Source organism: Diadema antillarum, unplaced genomic scaffold (genome assembly GCF_040938485.1).
Source record: "Diadema antillarum isolate AM-2024a unplaced genomic scaffold, OU_Dant_1.0 seq00000454_RagTag, whole genome shotgun sequence".
In the NCBI taxonomy this organism is placed as follows: domain Eukaryota; kingdom Metazoa; phylum Echinodermata; class Echinoidea; order Diadematoida; family Diadematidae; genus Diadema; species Diadema antillarum.
The window spans coordinates 1,239,791-1,259,000 of NW_027271426.1; the positions used below are offsets into that span (position 1 = coordinate 1,239,791).

The following is a 19,210-nucleotide window of genomic DNA, read 5'->3' on the forward strand; positions in this document are numbered from 1 at the left end:
CAGTCATTCGCTCAAACGTCATATTGAAGTCTTTGAAGTTGGGTGCCAGGCTGACGGGGGAATTGAGACGGTGTGGTGGCATTATCTAGACCGGCAGGTGTTGCCTGTGCTGGTACACTGCAGTTAGATTGTGTGTGTGTGTGTGTGTGTGTGTGTGTGTATGTGTGTGTGTGTGTGTGTAGAGTTGAGAGAAGACGTTATATCCTTTGGGGTAGAGTGGATCACTCAGAAAAGCATCAGCAATAGCAGCCTTCTTCTGGATGATTCAAGACACCACCTGTCAAGAGTCACACGTGCCTCTGTGGCCCAAAACTGATGGATTTTTTTAAAGTGTTCTTCTAGCTCCTCTGCACAGTGGTTCGACACAGATGTCTACGGCGTTAATGTCAATGCTCAGGTTTTCACAAATGATTTGTGCAGCTAGAAATCAGGTAATTGAAATAATAACTAGAGGTGACCAAACTTCTGTTTAGAACACACTGTAGAGTGCTGTGTACAGTGTTCAATAGAGAGTGTCTACTTGGCTGGAAATATGTACTTAAGGGAAAAAACATCAATATCCTTTTGTCCTGTTTTTATTGAGTAGATTTTTATCTCCGGAACACCTCAGTCTTAGAGAATCTTCATGCCCATCCCCAGCAGGTGCTCATGTAGCCTTCGCGTGAGTGCATTTGAATGTAATTTTCAAGATTTTAGAATGGATGTAGTCCCACTTGGTAAAGCAGTATTTCTTTCTCCCCCCCCCCCCCCATTTTTATTGAGAGCATGATGGTTCTGTAGCTGGTTGAGTGTCTTTTCATTTTGTTTGTTCAATAATTATGAATGTTTGTTGCCACAGATGTGGAGAGAAGAGGCAGTGATGTTTGCAATCATTGTATCTGGCAACAAACGGACAGACCAGCAAACAAAACGGCATTGGTGTGTGAGTAGATGATCTCAGTGTCAAAATAACGTGGCCACCTTAATTCTTGACTCCTTTCAGTGCGTCATGCAGATATTGTTGTCTTCTGTTTTAAATAGTCTGTGTTGTGCACTGACATCAGAGATTTTGGAAGTATTTGAGCATGCCTTGTTAACATGCAACAAATTCCTTTCTGTGCAGAGTTGAGGAAATAGAGAGTGTGAATTGTCTGCTATGGATAAACTCGATGGCACGAGTCCCCCACCATCAAAGAGACACTGTTTCCCAGATGACATCCCACCGAGCAGCATCACGTTCGACAGCGACATGTGGGACTCGAGCAGCTTCCTCGTGGATGATTATCCGGACATGATGCACTCCATGGAGTCAAGCCTGGGCCAGGCGGGAGCTGACTCCGCCGGCGGTCTGCTTGGCTTCGACTTTGACCTGCATGACGACGCGGCCCACTTGCACGGAATGGAGAGCGGCGGGACGTCGACGTCGTCGTTTCACGACATTGGGAAGATCGGGGACGCGGAGGACCTCTACCTCATGGATGAGGAGGTAGAGGATGAGGGGAGTAGCCACGGCAACGGTGAGGCGGACAATGCATCCAAAGGTGACGATAACTCTCAAAGTGATGGGCGGGTGGAGGACATTACCGATAGACTAGAGGAGCGGGAGGAAGAGATGCGTGGTGAAGAAGGAGGAGGAGGAGGAGGAGAAGATGAAGATGTTGGGGAGGAGACTGAAGATAATTCCATTGCAGAGCAAGAATCAGCAGGAGATGGAGACTGGAATCGAGAATTTAATGAGACTCTCAGCGATGCCGAAGAGGGCAGTAGTGGTGACAATGAGAGAAGAATAGTAGCAGGAGGAGGAAGAGGGGGGATGGGGAATGAAGAGGGTGCTAGGGATGGAGACGGAGATGAAGAAGAGGAAGAGGAGGAGGGGGAGGAGGTGGAGGACTGGGATTCCGACAGCGACGGGGACCTGGATGCCATGCTGGACGAGGCGCTGCCCTCGGAATACAAGCAGGCCAAGGGTGGCGAGGAACAGCAGAAGAAAGGCAACAAGAAGGCAAGAGATGTGTGGCGGAAGGTCGTGACCCAAGGGGGCTCTCTACCGGAGGGACTCATTGGAGTCAAGGAGAAAATGGTACTAAAGAGTAAGTATTCGTAACGAACATTTCATTCAGTATATCGAGTAATTACATCTGTATGCACCCATGCTTTGTGCTAAGTAATATGCTCTTCTCCTTTGGGCTGCCACATGTCAATGGGAAAAAAAAATGTGTCATTTACTCAGTTGATGAATGACAAAATGCTTTCAAAGGCAAATTTCAGTTCAATCGAAATGATTATCAGCTAATTATGATAGAACATATGAAATGATATGACACATGGTTTTTTACCATGTATTAACACAAAACAGATGAAAAATGTTTCTGAAATGTTTGTTTGATATGTGAGTGGATGAATGGTGAAGACAAGCAGCGAGCTGCTTGAAGGCAGCATGTATTGTTTCTTTGGATTTCAACGGCCACCACTGACTGTGTTACCCAGAGCATGGCCAGGAGCCTCTGGAGGGTCTACCGGATGGTTGGGTGCGCATCAGCCACCAGTGCGGCATGCCCCTCTACCTCCACCGCCCCACCCGTGTCTGCACCTGGTCCAGGCCGTACCTCCTGGGTTCTGGAAGTGCAAGAGTGAGTGTCACAGGTGTTTCTGATGTAAAGCGATTGATGTAGGATGCAGTGAAACTGAGGACACAAGGCATGTGTCAATTGTTTAGCTAGAATGTGTAACCTCAATACTACTTTAATATATATTGCATACAAATAGATTGTACATTTTACTATGTGAAGTGACACCTGATAGGGGATTGACCAATAGCAGCAGTCATATTAACACTTTGTTGAGGAGACATACAAGCAATTGCTGTTCCCAGAGATAAATCTAGGACGCATAATGCAAAATGCAACAGTTGATTGCCAACCTAAATACAGACAAAACTTTATGGATATCAGTTGCATATAGGCTAATGAAACGGGATAGGAACCTTGTGTAATCTTTAATAGACCTTGGGCATGATATACAGAACTTCTCAGAGATTTGCCACGTCAGTGATTAAAACTTGACTGTTACGAGCTAGGGACTGCTTAACTGAAATTCCTTCAGAATATACTCATTCTGGTATACATGCATAGAATCTATTATTGTGATTGTTTTTCCATAGCCTGATTGTGAGTACAGATTCTTATATATCTTTATTGAACTTATCGTAGAGACACCATGTCCCCGTGGCCGCCATACCTTGCCTGCACTATAGCCGAGCCCTGGAGAAGGACAAGGTGCAAGCGCAGAGCAACAGTAACCAGAAAACAGATAAACCAAATAGCAAGGATGCCAAAGAGGCAGTGGAAGGTATGTCCTAAAGTCACAATCTCCGAGCTAAAAAAAAAGATATATATATATATATTTTTGTGTTTCTTACTTCAGTTGAACTAGATTCACTGATATATCTTGTCTACGATACATGCAGTCAGCTGTTTCTTTGTCTTGTACTACCTTCATTCTCTAGCTCTGCCACTGTTGTATCCAAAAACTTCTATGTTTCTGCAAGGTACAAATTGTATGGCCAGGTTAGTCAAGTAATCAAGTATTGGGAAAAAGCCACAAACTTAATTTTCCTCACGTGCCCAATCAGGTAAACAGTTCATAGACAAGGATGGTTGTCAGGAAAGGAAGGTAATATCCCAAACAAAGCAATGAATTCAAATTAACAAGCAGTTGTGTCCACAAAAGTTAAATGTTTTTAGTCATTTGTTTTTATTACCACAGGCACATTAAATGAGCAAGGGGCATTTTTAGTATGAATTACAGTTAGTCATGTGGGCATAAGCGTCTTTCACAGCGTACTTGATCGGCAGTGGTCCATCTCACACACTCAGGAAATATAGCTTGACAGATACACCTGTGGTTTACCTCCAGTGACTAGCAGTTGTTATCAAACTCTATCCATGTGGCATGTTTTGTCATATGACTGAATGAATTAATGAGTAGATGGATGGACGGATGTATAGGTGTTGAATCGATTAATTATTGAATGAGTAAATGAATGAATGAATGAATAAATGAATGGATGAATAAACAAGTGAAGGAAAGAAAGAATGAACGAATAAAAAATGGTAAATGAATGAATTGCTCACGAAGCCAATGAGGGTGTAAAAACGTACACTTTGTACAGAGAAAGTGGGTGCTCACTTCTCATGTATACTATGGTATGTACCATCTCAGTGGAAATGAAAGTTACATTAGCTATGTACAGTTAAGACACCATTTGAGTTTTAGAAATAACAAGCTAACATACTCTTGTTATTTGTGACGTGTCTTAACTTTGGTGCATAAGAATTGTAAGGACATACTTGTCCCGTTTAACATTACTTAGTCAGTATTTGCATGCTTTTTTTCTCTCTCCAGACAATGCTGATCCATCAAGAAAACTTCAGAATGGTGTTGTCGATGGAGAACCACAGGGTGATGTGACTGAGGTCACAGATCAAGGGCCAAAGGACAAGGGCCAGGGGTCAGAAAACAAGAATCTCCCCCAGAAGAACAGCAAGATTCATATATGTGAAGACGACTCGGTTGGTAAGTTATCTTCTTAGCTTGGGACAGAACATGTTTCTTTGTCCTTTTTCTGTACAGATTTATTCCATGGTGGTGCAAACCATAATAAGGAGGATTTCACCCGTATTCCTACTCTTTGGTGAAATTAATCAATACAATCTTTGAAATGGTTGAAATAAGATAAGATCTTGACTTGTGCCAGCAAAGAATGCATAAATTGCAAGAGACAAAGATGATTGAAATATTTTTGGCAAGATATGTTAGATTAAGTTTATGGACACCAAACATTCTACTTGTGACTTTGTTGACAACAAGTTAAATCATTTTCTGTAACCTATAATCTGGGGTCAATTTCTTGCGAGCATATACCAAATGCCATTGAAAATACTTGGGCTTGATTGAAGTAGTAAGTTTTTAAGAGTTCTCTTTCTCTTTCTTTAAGAGGTACTCGCATATTACAACCACAGTATTTTGAGTGGGCCCCATCACTTTTATTTTTTCAGAATATATAAGTTTGTGTGTGTGTTTTTACATCTTCAATGTCAATTATATCATTGTATGTTCTGTTCGAAAAAATGAAAAATAAGTTTGGATATGAATATGATGTTGGTCTACTCAGATTTTAGGACAATTGTATCAATACAGCAGCGAGTTAGACACAGCAATATAAACAGGCGGCTGTTACTGACTGGCAGACTCACTGAAAAATAAGCATTTACTTTTGATCTGACACTGATATTTCATTTCAATTTCTTCTGAATGATTGCAGATGGGAAGGAGCTCCATGAATATTTAGAAAGACTATTTAGATTTGAGAAGATTGCCATCAAACGATTCAAGTGAGTATGAATCTAAAAGATGCATTTTTTTTTTTTGGTGGTGGTGGTGGTGGTCATTTCCATATACATGTACCACTGCATAATATGTACATATATAATGATGGTATATTATGTTTTAGACTGTTAGTTAATGAAAACATTTTGAATGCTGTTCTTCACCTTAAAGCTCTTGCCTCGGATTTCATGTTCCCTAACCTTTTTTATACCCCCGCCAAACGAAGTTTGAAGGGGGTATATAGGAATCAGCGGACGGTCGGTCGGGCGGTCGGTCGGGTGGTCGGGCGGTCGGTCGGGCGGTCGGGCGGTCGGTCTGTTGCAAATCTTGCGTCGCGAACTACTTCCTCAGTTTTCAACCGATTCCCATAAAACTTGGCACAGATGTGTGCCTTGGGTTGTAGATGTGCAAGACATATTTTTTGACAGTACCCAAAAGTACGTTGCCATGGTAACGGCATATTATGGGCAAAAATGGGTACAAATCTTGCGTCGCGAACTACTTCCTCAGTTTTCAACCGATTCCCATAAAACTTGGTACAGATGTGTGCCTTGGGTTGCAGATGTGCAAGACATATTTTTTGACAGTACCCAAAAGTACGTTGCCATGGTAACGGCATATTATGGGCAAAAATGGGTACAAATCTTGCGTCGCGAACTACTTCCTCAGTTTTCAACCGATTCCCATAAAACTTGGCACAGATGTGTGCCTTGGGTTGTAGATGTGCAAGACGTATTTTTTGACAGTACCCAAAAGTACGTTGCCATGGTAACGGCATATTATGGGCAAAAATGGGTACAAATCTTGCGTAGCGAACTCCTCCCACAGTTTTTGATCAATTTTTATGAAATTAGGTACAGATGTTCATCTGAATATGTTAATGTGCAAGACACATATTTCCGCAGTGGCAAAAAGTGCGTTGCCATGGTAACGGCATGTTATTGGTAAAATGTAGGGCAAAATGCTTCATGGCAAAACTGCTTCATCAGTGTTCTTCCAATTCTCATGGAATTCATATTGAATGTTTGTCTTAGGATATAGGTCAGCATGACACATTTCTTGACAGTGACAAAAAGTATGTTGCCATGGTAACAGCTCACATATTATGAGCCAAAATGATGGAAAATTTTGTATTGCAAACTACTTCCTCAGTTTTTGCCCAATTTCCATGAAACTTGGTACAGATGTGTGCCTTTGGTTGTAGATGTGCAAGACGCATTTTTCGACAGTACCCGAAAGTACGTTGCCATGGTAACGGCATATTAATGGCAGAAGATCAAGGAAAGATCTTGCGGATTTAACTACTTCCTCAGTTTTTTGACCAAAGCTTATCAAATGTTGTTTTGACCAAAGCTTATGAAATGTTGTTTGACGGGGGTATAACCAGTCGCTGTAGCGACATTTCTAGTTTGGTTTGTTTTACTTGTGCTAATGTCTATCGTACACTGAACATTTTAATATCTTTACAGATGAAACACAATCTCAGATGCTGAGGTGGAGATGGTGATAATATTGCACAATCAAAACTATTTTATTATTGTCATTAGTATCTTGAGCTTACATCTTATTCTTTTCCAGAACATGGGCTGCCAGAAGAAAGCATACAAGAGCTTTGAAAACAAAGGATAGACCACACTTTGTGAGTGACTTTTTCCCGTGCAAAGTTTAACTGATTCATGCTATATATTCTGGTTCTGTCATAAGCTGTTAATGATTGATAATTGCAGCATATCATGAACCCTCCTTTAGTAGTCATAATGATAATGTGTCTAGTGAAAGGAACATTATAATGACAAAATGATGACCGAATATTGTTGAAACTGGCGATGCCGAAGATCTGAGCAGAACAATGAACATTACCTTGTGTTATCCTTTAAAAAAAAAATACTCCTACAAAGTCTGGTAGATGTGTATGTGGAATTATTTTGATTAGAATTAGTACTATGGATCTATCTTTGACTCCAGTGACATAATTTATAGCTTGTGCTTCCACATTACATTGTAATCATGTTTCCTCTTTTTTTTCCTTTTTTTTTTTTTGGTGGGGGGGGGGGAGGATACTCAGTGAGTGTTTTACCTCTGTTTTTTCACATTGCATTGTGGTGTGATTACATACCGTTACATGTCTCATTATTTGCAGCCCGGGGGACCGAAGGTGATTCGCTGCCAAATTCCTGGCAACAAAGGCAGGGGTGAGTATGCAATCATCACCATGACAATGTATGTGGTCAAAGGTCAAGGGTCAAAGACCAAAGTCTGATACTTCGTCCTTCCTTCATCAAATATGTAATAAATCGTGGGAAAACTATTTTCTTTATCTCCATACTCAGATGAGATCACTCTCGGTTGTAATGTGTAGGTCAAATGCCAGAGTCTGGCAAAGTCCAAAATGTAGGTAAAGTTTAATTACAACACAAGGCATTAACATCAATACCTCACTGTAAGCAGGGAGGTGAGAGGAAAAGGAGTGGGCACTGGATTAGTGTCTTTTGAACCATCCTCGGAGCCGCACTCCCCAAGAGACCACTCCACTAACTAGATTACTGCCGCTTGGCCGCACAGTGCACATGCGCAATCCTTGTCAACAGGCTGGTGGGTCTCACCCCTCCCTGGCCAGAACCTGGATTACTCCACGTGGTACTGGTGGGTGGTGTATACTGGTGCATTACTGGTGCATTACCCATTGCTGTGCCTGCAAACAACACTGGTGCATTGTGATGTGCAGTGAACTGGTTGCATGGTCACATTTTGAATTTTGCAGCTAGTATTCAAGGTATTATAACTTATGTGCATTTACATGTCCATGTACTATAAGATTTCTTGGGAACAAATGTACTTTGCATGCTATTAATTATGGTGAAATAACTTTTACATGAAATGGAAACAAATTAACCCAGACTTAAAAACATTTAATAATAATGATTAGCAGCACCAATAATAATATACTGATTGTAAGAATATGAAGGAAACATGAACAGCTGAGTAGTGGAACACAGGCCCTAATAATGTCTGATGATAACAATGATTTTAATACCAAGCTAGCACAGAAAATACCAACCACAACAGCAACAACCATCATAAAAATACCCATTCAGCTTTCAAATAAGAATAAAACAAAAACAGAGAGACAGACAAAAAAAAGCGCCATGGTGAATATCTTATGTCAGGCATACAGTGATACAGGACATGTGAGATAGTTCAGGTGAACTCTCATGTTTTCACCATACACCAGGCAAGGAGGCAAGTTATTTCACCAAGATTACACGTAGGTCCTATAGTAGTCTCCATCATGACCACTCTGTTGTAGATTCGAGCCCTCCTGCCTCAATATATCCCCAGCATACAACAAAAAAACATTCAAATAGTGTTTTCATCCCCTGGAGAACTAAAATTGCTCACTAAAATATGTTAGTGGGACCAGAAAAAAACATGTCTTGGCGGATGTACGCAAGTTTCCCAAAAAATATGACAAGAGAACCAACACGAGCGAACAATGGAGTGATACATCAGACTAAAGAAAAACCCCAACATCTGCTGATCTACAGGTGAATTTCGTCAGCACTAGTCAGGATTTACACTTGACATTGCGTCGTAATTTGATTAAGACAAGAACAAAACAATGGCTATTGTTAAAGGGGCATAGTCCCGGTAGTGTAGATGGCGCTGTTGATGATACTGCCGAAGATTACCGAAGTAGAGCTGTCATCAAGAGTAAAGTGCGTAGGTGTTGCTAAGTAACGTTGCCTTTGTTATCTTCTCTGCGCATCGCGCAGTCTGTAGTAATGCCAGGGTGCGTGCATATGTGCTTGTTATTATGACATCACAAAAGAAGTTTGCTAAAGCTGTCATCCCCCTCAGCCGAATCATGAGCCGAACTGTGATCGGACCACTGACTACAGTGAATCGGACTTCTTCGGACTCGGGAAAGTGGGCCAAAGCGTAAGCGCCAAAAGAAGTCGATAGCGTAGGTCTCTATAGGAAACTTGCGCCGTGCGCCCGCGTACGCATTTGACTAAAACACGGGGACCATGCACCTTTAAACAGTTACATTGTCAAAACTCAACTTCTTCTCGGCCGATTTTCAAAATTTTTGTACCTATCGAGAGCTGAATTCTTAGACTAGCAGGTCCCAAGAGTATATGCCGTGTGAGCCTGCATAAAGAATGTAAAACCCTCATACACGTCCTTGTGAACACACACAAGTCAACTGGCCTGTCCATACTCCTAACGATAGAGGGCCAAATCACCGCGGCCCCGAGGATCGAACATCAAACAGCAGTGATAACGATCAGACTGACCTCGTTACGTAAGAGGTCGTTTACTTGTTTGTTGGGGCACTGATCCCTTGTAATCCTGCGTTGAGTGATAGGGAAAACCCTCAGGGCAGAGTGCCCACTCCTTTTTGTCTCACCTCCCTGCTGTAAGAGAAGATTGAGTACAGTATTATGAATTTTATTTTAAGAAATAAGAGTAGGTGACACTCTTCAGCTTTTGAAGTTAGGGCAATATCTATTTGTGTGTAGAGAACAGATGTGATTAAGAGGGTTAAATTTCATAATTTAATGTTACTGTTTAGATAAAGGGATATTAGAGGGAAAAAGGCAATTGGATAGTAGATAACTTTTTAAATGAAAACTTGGAGATATCACTTTCTGCCGCTGTGCTTACATTCTCTGCCAGAGTTTGTCATCAATGCCCAGGACAAGACACCAGTGTGCATCCTCCACGAGTATTCCCAGCGTATCATGAGAACACAGCCACACTACATCTTTGGAGAGAGCAGTAAGTTTGATGGTGCAGATCATCACTATCATAATGATAATGCTAAGATGATAATGATTGTGATTACAGAACATTACAAAATAAATCATACCAGTTACACTGTCCCTAGGTAAGAATAACTGTACCAGTAATTGCGGTGATACAAAGTTTGTAATAATGGTTAAGACTTTTATAACTGTGATCATAATCATATTGTCAGGAAGTTTGTGAGGGTTTATTGATGGACATGGTGATGAGGATAATGATGGTGGTGATGGTGATGGTGGTGGTGATGATGATGATAGTGATGATGATAGTGATGATGATAGTGATGATGATAGTGATGATGATAGTGATGATGATAGTGATGATGATAGCGATGATGATAGTGATGATGATAGCAGTGGGGATGATGATGATGGAACTAATGATCCTGCAGATAATGACAGTGATTGCTATTGTCTTGTCAGTATGGTGATGATAGTGATGATATTCATGATGATGAAATATGCATGTATGCTGATGCTTACACAGCAGAATAATTTCATGATCTTGAATCGCTCATATTTCCCTCTTTTTTTTCCCCTCTAGATAATGCCAACGCCCCATTTGCAGCTGTGGTAGAGATCCAAGGCACAAAATATGGCCGGGGTGAAGCTAGCAGCAAGAGATTAGCCAAAGCTGAAGCAGGTAGTGTTGAAGTTGAATAAAGAAATTCAGGTAGATGTATCTACACACACAAAGACCTCAAGGAATGTTTTGCATTCATCAAACTCTATTTAAGACATTCTGAAATGATACACTCGCATAGGTTCTAACATCTTGAATACTCTTTTACAGTATTCAGAGTTTTTTTTTTTTTTATGCCTCCGCCACGAAGTGGTGCCGGAGGCATTATGTTTTCGGGTTGTCCGTCCGTCCGTCCGTCCGCACGTACGTCCGTCCGTCCGCTTTCGTTTACGCGATAACTTGAGTAATATTTACTGGAATTTTACCAAACTTAGTCCAAGTATGAAGTATGATGGGGCAATTATTTGATTAGATTTTGGGTGAAATCGGCCAAAGGTCAAAGGTCAAGGTCAAATCATGAAATTGTATCCGTTTACGCGATAACTCAAGACTGGATGGAGTGAATTTCACCAAACTTTGTTGGAGGATGATGTATGATGGGACAATTACTTCATTAGTTTTTCAGTGAAATCGGACAGAGGTCAAAGGTCAAAGATCAAGGTCAAATCCTTAAATTTATCTGTTTACGTGATAACTCAAAACTGGATGAAGCAGCTTTCACCAAACTTGGTCCAAGGATGATGTATGATGGGACAATTAGTTGATATGATTTTAGTGACATTGGCAAGAGGTCAAAGGTCAAAAGGTCAAGGTCAAATGCTATAAACGTTGCAATTTCCCCCATATCTATGCAATGCCCAAAGGTATTTTCATGAAACTTGGTGTGGACATGTACTACTGCGTAAAAATTCTCCAGAGAGAGTTTCACGTCATAAGGTCAAAGGTCAAAAGGTCAAAGGTTAGGTGAAAATGTTGCAATATCACTTTTCTCGCAAATGGTTCAATGTATCTTCGTGGAACTTGGTACATACGCATGTACTGACTGGCAGGGATTATCTAGGGAATTTAGGGGTCATGGGTCAATAGTCAGGGGTCAAAGGTCAAGGTCAACTCCTCACAATTTTACTATTTCCCTCATATACTAGTATATGCAATGCTTGCATTATTAGTTTCAAAACTTATTACATGCATTACCTAATGGAGATTCTCTTGGAAATTTCCAGCCGGAAGGTCACAGGTCAAAGGTTAAGGGTCAAAGGCCAGGTTTCAATGCCCCCCCCCAAAAAAAAAAAAAAAAAAAAAAAAAAAAACATTTCGTACCGTCATTACACTCTTTCTTCATACCTTGGAAATCACTCAATGCATAAACTTATAAAAAGGTCTGTCAGAATTCAAGTAAAAATTCTCAATTCCCCAAATATGTGTACCTGTACTCTTAGAAAATTAAAGCAAACCCAGTTCAAGACATTTCTGACAAACCTGTCATTTCAATATTTTGCCAGTTACGTGAAACTGTCATGGATCACACATTGTGAAGACATTGTACCATTCGCCTATTGGGAGAATCATGCATTATGGCGGAGGCATCAGTCGCCATAGCGACATTTCTAGTTTCATGATGGCTTTTCATTTTTGACAACTCTCTCCTTAGATTGTATTTCTTTAAGTTGAATGCAAACTGCAGTAGACTGGTCTATTCAGTTGCATGTAATTGCAGTGTGTTCCCCAATATAGATATCCAATGCCAAGTTGTACAGAATCAAAATTGGCGCTCACAACCACAGCAAATACTGAGAAAGCGTTAAAAGTCTCTGGAATGTTAAGTGTTGATTTGAACCCAATTTGTATTATTAGAAATATATGTCCACCTTATGACTCTCCTTCTTTTCTCTATCTTTCTGTCTCTCGTGTCCATAATGTCTCCACAGCCAAAGCCACACTGGACATCCTGGTACCTGAGCTGATAGCCGACAAGAAGCCGAAGGCGGAGACAGATACTGAGGTGAGATCTGAGGCTCATGTCAGGATTCTTCTTCTCCATCCCAGATTGATTCTTTTCTTGTTGTCTCACTCTCGGAAACTCTGTGCCGTCATAGTTAACAAAACAGAATCGCTCAATTTGCTCAGTAAAGCTTTCACTCTTTTTCATAATGTACAACTGATTTTGTTATCACATCTTAGCTCAAATGTTACAATTTACTGTAAAAGTGGTTTCTTTCGTGATGGTTTTATTTTCGCGCTTTTCGCGCTTTGAGGTTCAACCGCGAATTTAACATCACGCGAAAATGTTTTGAACTCGTCGCTTGTTACAACGCTATCATTACCGACCGCGAATTTAAACACACGCGAAAAAGTCGGCACCGATGGAAACCGCGAAAGTTTCTGTACGCGAAAGAAACCACTTTTACAGTATGTGCAACAGCAAAACAAATATCCCACATAGGACCGTAATGTATGATCTACTGCCGATTAACTTGCGATGACAATAAAATTATGTAATTATAATGGTACTGATATGATGGTATATGTAATCATTCATATCATAGATATTATCATAAAACATGAGGAGTACTAGTAGTGTTAGTGATCAAAGGGATCGTATAGTTTTGGTTTAGACCTAATGTCAGTTTTCTAACATTTTTTGATGAGATAATGAGAAACCTCTTATGAAATATGAAAGAGCATGTAATTCCATGAGGAATTCAACGTTTATTTGATGAAAATTGGTTTGGCAATGGCTGAGATATCCAAAACAGAGCGATTCTAATAAAGTGTGGGACCCACACTTTTTTACGATCGCTTTGTTTTGCTTTGTTTTTGGATGTTTCAGTCATTCCAAACCCGATTTTCATCAAATAAACTAAGTGTTTTCTTAGTATCTCGCAAAAAGTTAAAAGCCCAATTCTCATCTCCACCAAGACTGTACCATCCCTTTAAAATATGTATTTTACAAGTCACCTTGTTTCTTATGTTTCTTTTGTATCTATTTTGTTCCCCCAGTACTTTGATCACGTTGCCATCGATGACAGTCGCATCTACGACCTGTGTTTGAAGGCGGGTCAGCTGACACCCTGGCAGGTTCTCCAGGAATACAGGCAGAGGTGCGATTTGTTCTCTTCTGTCTCGAGTTCTATGAAACAGGTGGTAGCCTTTGTTACAGGATGCGAGGGGATGCTTTACCGAAACAGTTGTATTCGTTGGTGTACTGGAGGTGAAGATGAAAGTTGTTTCTGTTGATGCAAGTGTGCTTGCATAATCAATATTCTCGTGGACACACAGGGGCACAAGTGAAAAACGTTTTCTTTGTAAAATATCGTGAAGATTACATAAGTCAGAAAGAGAGCTTTAGGGAAGGAACATTTGCAGTAGCTCATTATCAGTCAAGAAAGGCCTTAAATTGATTCATTCTAGAGTAATGTCTAGATTTTGGAAACCAGCCTAAAATATTTGTTTCCATATATTTATCGATTGAGTCTAAGTATCTTGTCAAACATACCATGACCATGTTAATACCTCTTACGCTGCATAGTTTTCGGCTATACATTTCTTGCTAGGTGCTTTGCTACTGTTTTCTGTTTTGCCTGCTCCCATGCCACATTGGAATTCAAATGAATCACTCATTCTCAGCATATTCTCTCTTGTATAGAATAGTCTTTACCATGAACCTATAGTGGACTGTTCCAGTAGATGGAACCAGAAACTTTCGCGGCATGAAACTTTCGCAAATTGGAGCCGACGGCCTTTTTCACAGCATGAAACTTATATGACTTGCCCCTGACAGTCAATGCATTGTGCAGACTTAACACTTTTGTGTGCATTTTACTTTTGCAAATTTTGGCTCCTCACAAAATTTGCGAATGTTTCATACACGGCAAAATTTCTGGTTTTACAGTATGCAGAGAAGTATTTTCTAGACAGCAAAATAAAGATGATTTTTCCCACGAAAGACTCCCACGTTAACTCTGGTGTCCCCTTTGCTCTCAAACAGGAGTCATGGCATGGCTGATACGGACATCAACCTAGACATCCAAGTCAAGAACCACCAACGCAGCGAGTACACACTCACCCTGGGACCCCACTGTGTGAAGGTTAGTCCATCCAGTAGGGTAGGGTAGTCTGTGTCTGATACACAGATACTGCAGAATGCCTGGTGACATTGAAGCTGAAATACACTAGTGAAATATGAAGAGATTAGTTACATTATTCTAGCATTGCATAATAGTGGCATTTATGTTATGTCGCTGAAATTGCGCCACTGCCATCACCACCACCTCTCCTACCGCCACCACTTCCCCCTCCTACCACCGCCATCACCACCCCATCTCCTACCACCAGCACCACCGCCCCTCATATCACCACCACCACTACCACCACCACTGCCACTCCTACTACCACCGCTATCACCACCCCTCCTACCACTGCCACCACCGCCCCTCCTACCACCATCAACCACCACCACCCTTCTACCACCGCTGCTACCACCGCCACCACCACACTCCTACCACCCTCAACCACCACCCCTCCTACAACCAGCACCACTGCCCCTCCTATCACCACCTCCACCATCACCATTACCACTCTTTTGAACCCCACCACCATCACCCCTCCTACCACCGCCACCACCACCCCCTCCTACCACCGCCACCACCACTGCCATCACCACCACCTTTCCAACCTCTCTTGTTCCATTATGCTCAAAAGTACTGTGGTCGACTTCAAGGAAGGACTCGTGCTAAGTTTGTTGTGGTAATGTTATGATATGATATGAAAAATTACAGAAAAGTACATTATGATATAATGTTGATATATAATAGATATTATTCATTATAATATGGTGTATATTACTAAAGGACACGCTCCTTACATGCTCTGATTTTGAGTCCCTTTTGCTGTGTTTTTCTTCAGGGAATGTGCAAGAACAAGAATGGTGGCAAGCAACAAGGAGCCCAGAAACTACTCAAGGTGAGGAGACCAGAAACCAAAGCAACTCTGAATTCTTGCCTCTGTTGATGGGACATATTACATAGAGTATATGAGAGGCTCTCCTTGTTTCATTACATAAGCCCTGTTACTCAAGAAACACTTGTCTATTGTACTTCAATCGAAATTTGAGATGTCAAATTTCAGGGACTGTTAAATACAAGTCGGTTGAAAAAGAATAGAAAAAACAACAGAGTATGCTGGAAATAGCGAAATGATGGAGTAGTACTAAGTTGTTTGCTACACATACAGAATAAACAGGGCTTTTGCAATTCTGCTTTCTCTTTTTGCAGGTTGAAGACTTGCTCTAGGTTGATTTTGTCCTGTTTTGCAGCATTTGCCATATTTCTCCTTTCTGTAGCCCAAGGTTTGGAATAAAAGAAAAAGTTCTTACTTTCAGTTCTTACTAGACTTCTTGTCTCACAATATCTCCTTTCCTTGTTTATGCTTTCGTACTGCAAAGGATAGCATTCCTTGCAGAACTGAATACAAACCTTTTGAAAAAAAAGTTGATTGCACTTTACAATGTTATGTACAAAGAGTCGGCCATTCTGAACAGGTTTTGCCTGCCTGCTGTAAACTCACTTTATGTCCCAAACCAATGTTGATTTTTCCCCCTTAAAATGTACATTGGATGCAGATGGTGTGGTGGAACTATTGTATACAGTTCATTGCATTACCAAGCATTTGACATCAGTCAGACCAGAATGCTTTGTATTGGGATGTACCAAGGTGTCAATGATGCTATTGTGCTGCACAGAATGTTACTGTGTATACGCCATATATTTTGTGAGGGTTTCATTATTTCTAACACTACGAGTTAGATGCTTTTCTGGAACTCAACAACGCACAAAAATATTAACTCTAATCCAGACATAAATGTGACATGCACGTTACATTTCTCCATTCATTGGGCCCACTGTATTTCCCAATTGTGACTTTGACCACTCACGAAATTGTTGAGAAATCCCAATTCACAAAAAAAATGAGACTAGCTAAATATATGGTGTATTCAGTATGAAAGTTATCTTGAGTCTAGTTGTTCGCATTGGTTTCTATACATGCTGCAGGAGCTGCATCCAGAGCTTAACAGCTGGGGGGCCATCATCAAGATGTACGGCAAAGGATCGACGGAGCTGAACAGAGCCAAAAGGGTGAGAGTTCCTCCTTGCCATTAAATTGTGCGTTGATTCTGCTTGGAGAAAGATTGCAATCGGATGAAGGAGAAGGAAGGGTTGTCATAGCAACCGTCTTTTACAGGCATCTTTGAAGTGGTGGGATGGCTGTAGATCCATGTCAGAATAAAGATAGCAAGTTCAGTATAGAGTTTGTTTAAAACGTACACATTTTTATTGGGGGGGGGGGGGATGGAAAGGGGGAAGGGGCTTGCAAAGTTCTTTGGACTGTATTGCCCTGAAGTATTTGATTTGAAAAAGTAGAAGGGGAGAGGGAAAACCCACTTACTTATCTGAATATTCAACATCAAGAAATGACATGGAATAGTAGAAAGAAAACAACAAACAAAAGATGCAGAAAAAGAAGAATCTGTGTCGCACAAATCAATATTCTAATACCTTGAGTCAGATCTCAGAGATAGAGACCTTTAATATGTTTAAGTGTAACCTGCATTGAGGCTCTCTCAAGATATTTGAAATGATATATGCCCCAATCTTTAAATCAGCCATTCCCTCCACTCGCTTTGTCTAATTATGTCTCTGAATCTCTTTACCCTAAAATCCCACAGAAAGCGGAGCAGAGCGTGATAGAGCTGCAGGACGGGAAGCGGCACTCGCGGCCAAACCGCAAGATCCTGAACAAGCTGCGGACGGAGATGCTGGCGATGTACGGCGAGGAGGGCTGGCTGCAGGAGGAGTTTGCCCGGCAGAAGGCGGAGCCCGGCACCGCCGAGGAGGTGGAGGCGGAGGATGCCGCGGAGACCGAGCCATCGTAGGACCGCATCCCTTTTTGCCTTCAAGTGGTATCACACAGATAGGGATCAGTGGGTGTGGCCGGTTTGTGCTTTGTGAGGTGGATTAACCTCCGTCCAGTCTCATCACATGATGGATGTGCCCGATTCCTTCTTCTTCTTTTTTTTCGTGGACACGACATTGTTTGGGAGTCAGTGTCTCGGCGACGTTGGTGGTGCTGAAGCTTCATCGGAGAGAAACTTGTGTTTCGTCGAGGATGATGCCAAAAAGTTGTGGGAAATTTCAAAAAGAAAGAGAATGGCTTTTATTGTAGTGATGACGTTGAGACCTAGGTTGGCTGTTCCGCCAACCAATGGAAATTCATCGTCATTGTGTCAGAGGAGACTAACATTTTGTCCAAATGATGCTTAGCTTCAGAAAAATGTTAGCTATGCTGAATAATGACAAATTGTTATGATACCCGAGGAGAATTAAAGTGTGTGATATCTTCAAGGAGAAAATGAAATGTTTTCTTTTCTTCTAATCTGCTGAATGGTATAATATGGATGATCTTAGTGTATTGAGCTTTATATTGAAGATGTGCACTTGCCAGTGACAGTGGGGTACATACAGTAAATACATGCCATGACGTGGAGATTCAGGTAAAGAATGAAAAAAAGAAGAGTGTGCACATAGTTGAGATGACTGCATTAGATGCAGTCTGTAAAGCACTGAGGACAATTTACAATTCCAGTTCTGAATGAGAAAAGTAAAACACACCATCCGTGGTCGCGGGGGTGAAACGTGATAGGAACGTAATTGGCTGCAATGAAAAGGCAGTCCCGTGTTGGAATTGCGGCTCCATACTTTGTTGTACAAATTGTGAACATTCATACATTGTATCTCATCTTACGTGAGCGAATGAGCTGTATGCCACTGGCAAAGTATTCCGCTTCTGCCGTTGTGGGTGTTCATTTTCTCTTTTTATTCCTCCAAAAGCACTGCCAAAGAAGACATGCAAAAAAGATCTATGAAATTCCCTGTCCACCTTGACTAGTTGGGTCGCATTGATCCAACGTTGGATGTGAGTAGCAAGTGCAGAGGTGAAATTCTGTGTTGTATTCTTGCATTTTGTGTCATGTGAAAATGGCTTCACTTGAAAAAAATTTTTGCCGCGACATTCAGAAGCGAACAAGGCATTCGGATGTGTATACAATGTGAGTAGTTGCCAAAATGCACCTTTCATACAAATGCCAGTTTGAAAATAATTTTTCTGTTTTCAATCAACTTATGAATAGAGACAAATTAATGATGTAGGTGTAAAAGAACAAGTATTGCAAAGAATGTAAAGTGCAATGAGTGTCAATGTTCCAGTATGTGACGTCAAGTGATGCAGTTTTAGTCGTTTTCTCTTCTCAAAGAAATCATGTGATGTGTAAAAGGAAAATCCCACCCAGCTTTTGATAGAGCCTGTTGCAGTGTAGGGTAGAGAGGAATATGGGGAATGAAGTATAAAAAGTCCAAGGTGTAGTGATAGCAATATTAGTGAATGGTGATATGATTAGTATCACCATAATACCTTCTTTTGTGCCCTTTGCAAGTTTCGTAAGCGGTAAAAGGGGAGT

At 41.1% G+C, this 19,210-nt stretch overlaps 1 protein-coding gene across 1 annotated transcript; it reads left to right on the forward strand.

Annotated features, from left to right (window-relative positions):
* Positions 1–1,135: 1,135 nt before the first annotated feature.
* On the forward strand, positions 1,136–17,629 carry LOC139732878 (microprocessor complex subunit DGCR8-like). The gene is made up of 15 exons (XM_071643716.1): positions 1,136–2,069; positions 2,467–2,609; positions 3,189–3,313; positions 4,376–4,554; positions 5,303–5,372; positions 6,946–7,006; positions 7,508–7,559; positions 10,048–10,149; positions 10,720–10,818; positions 12,627–12,700; positions 13,699–13,799; positions 14,687–14,786; positions 15,604–15,660; positions 16,749–16,832; positions 17,423–17,629. The coding sequence occupies exons 1-15, from the start codon at positions 1,136–1,138 to the stop codon at positions 17,627–17,629; spliced, it is 2,388 nt and encodes a 795-aa protein (XP_071499817.1).
* Positions 17,630–19,210: the final 1,581 nt, after the last annotated feature.

What these genes read in the sequence shown, in the direction of transcription:
- LOC139732878 (XM_071643716.1), top strand. Translation starts at nt 1,136, where the DNA reads ATGGATAAACTCGATGGCACGAGTCCCCCACCATCAAAGAGACACTGT. An exon ending in ATGTGAAGACGACTCGGTTG is followed by an intron (nt 4,555 to 5,302) that starts GTAAGTTATCTT and finishes GAATGATTGCAG; the next exon opens with ATGGGAAGGAGCTCCATGAA. An exon ending in GAGCCCAGAAACTACTCAAG is followed by an intron (nt 15,661 to 16,748) that starts GTGAGGAGACCA and finishes TACATGCTGCAG; the next exon opens with GAGCTGCATCCAGAGCTTAA.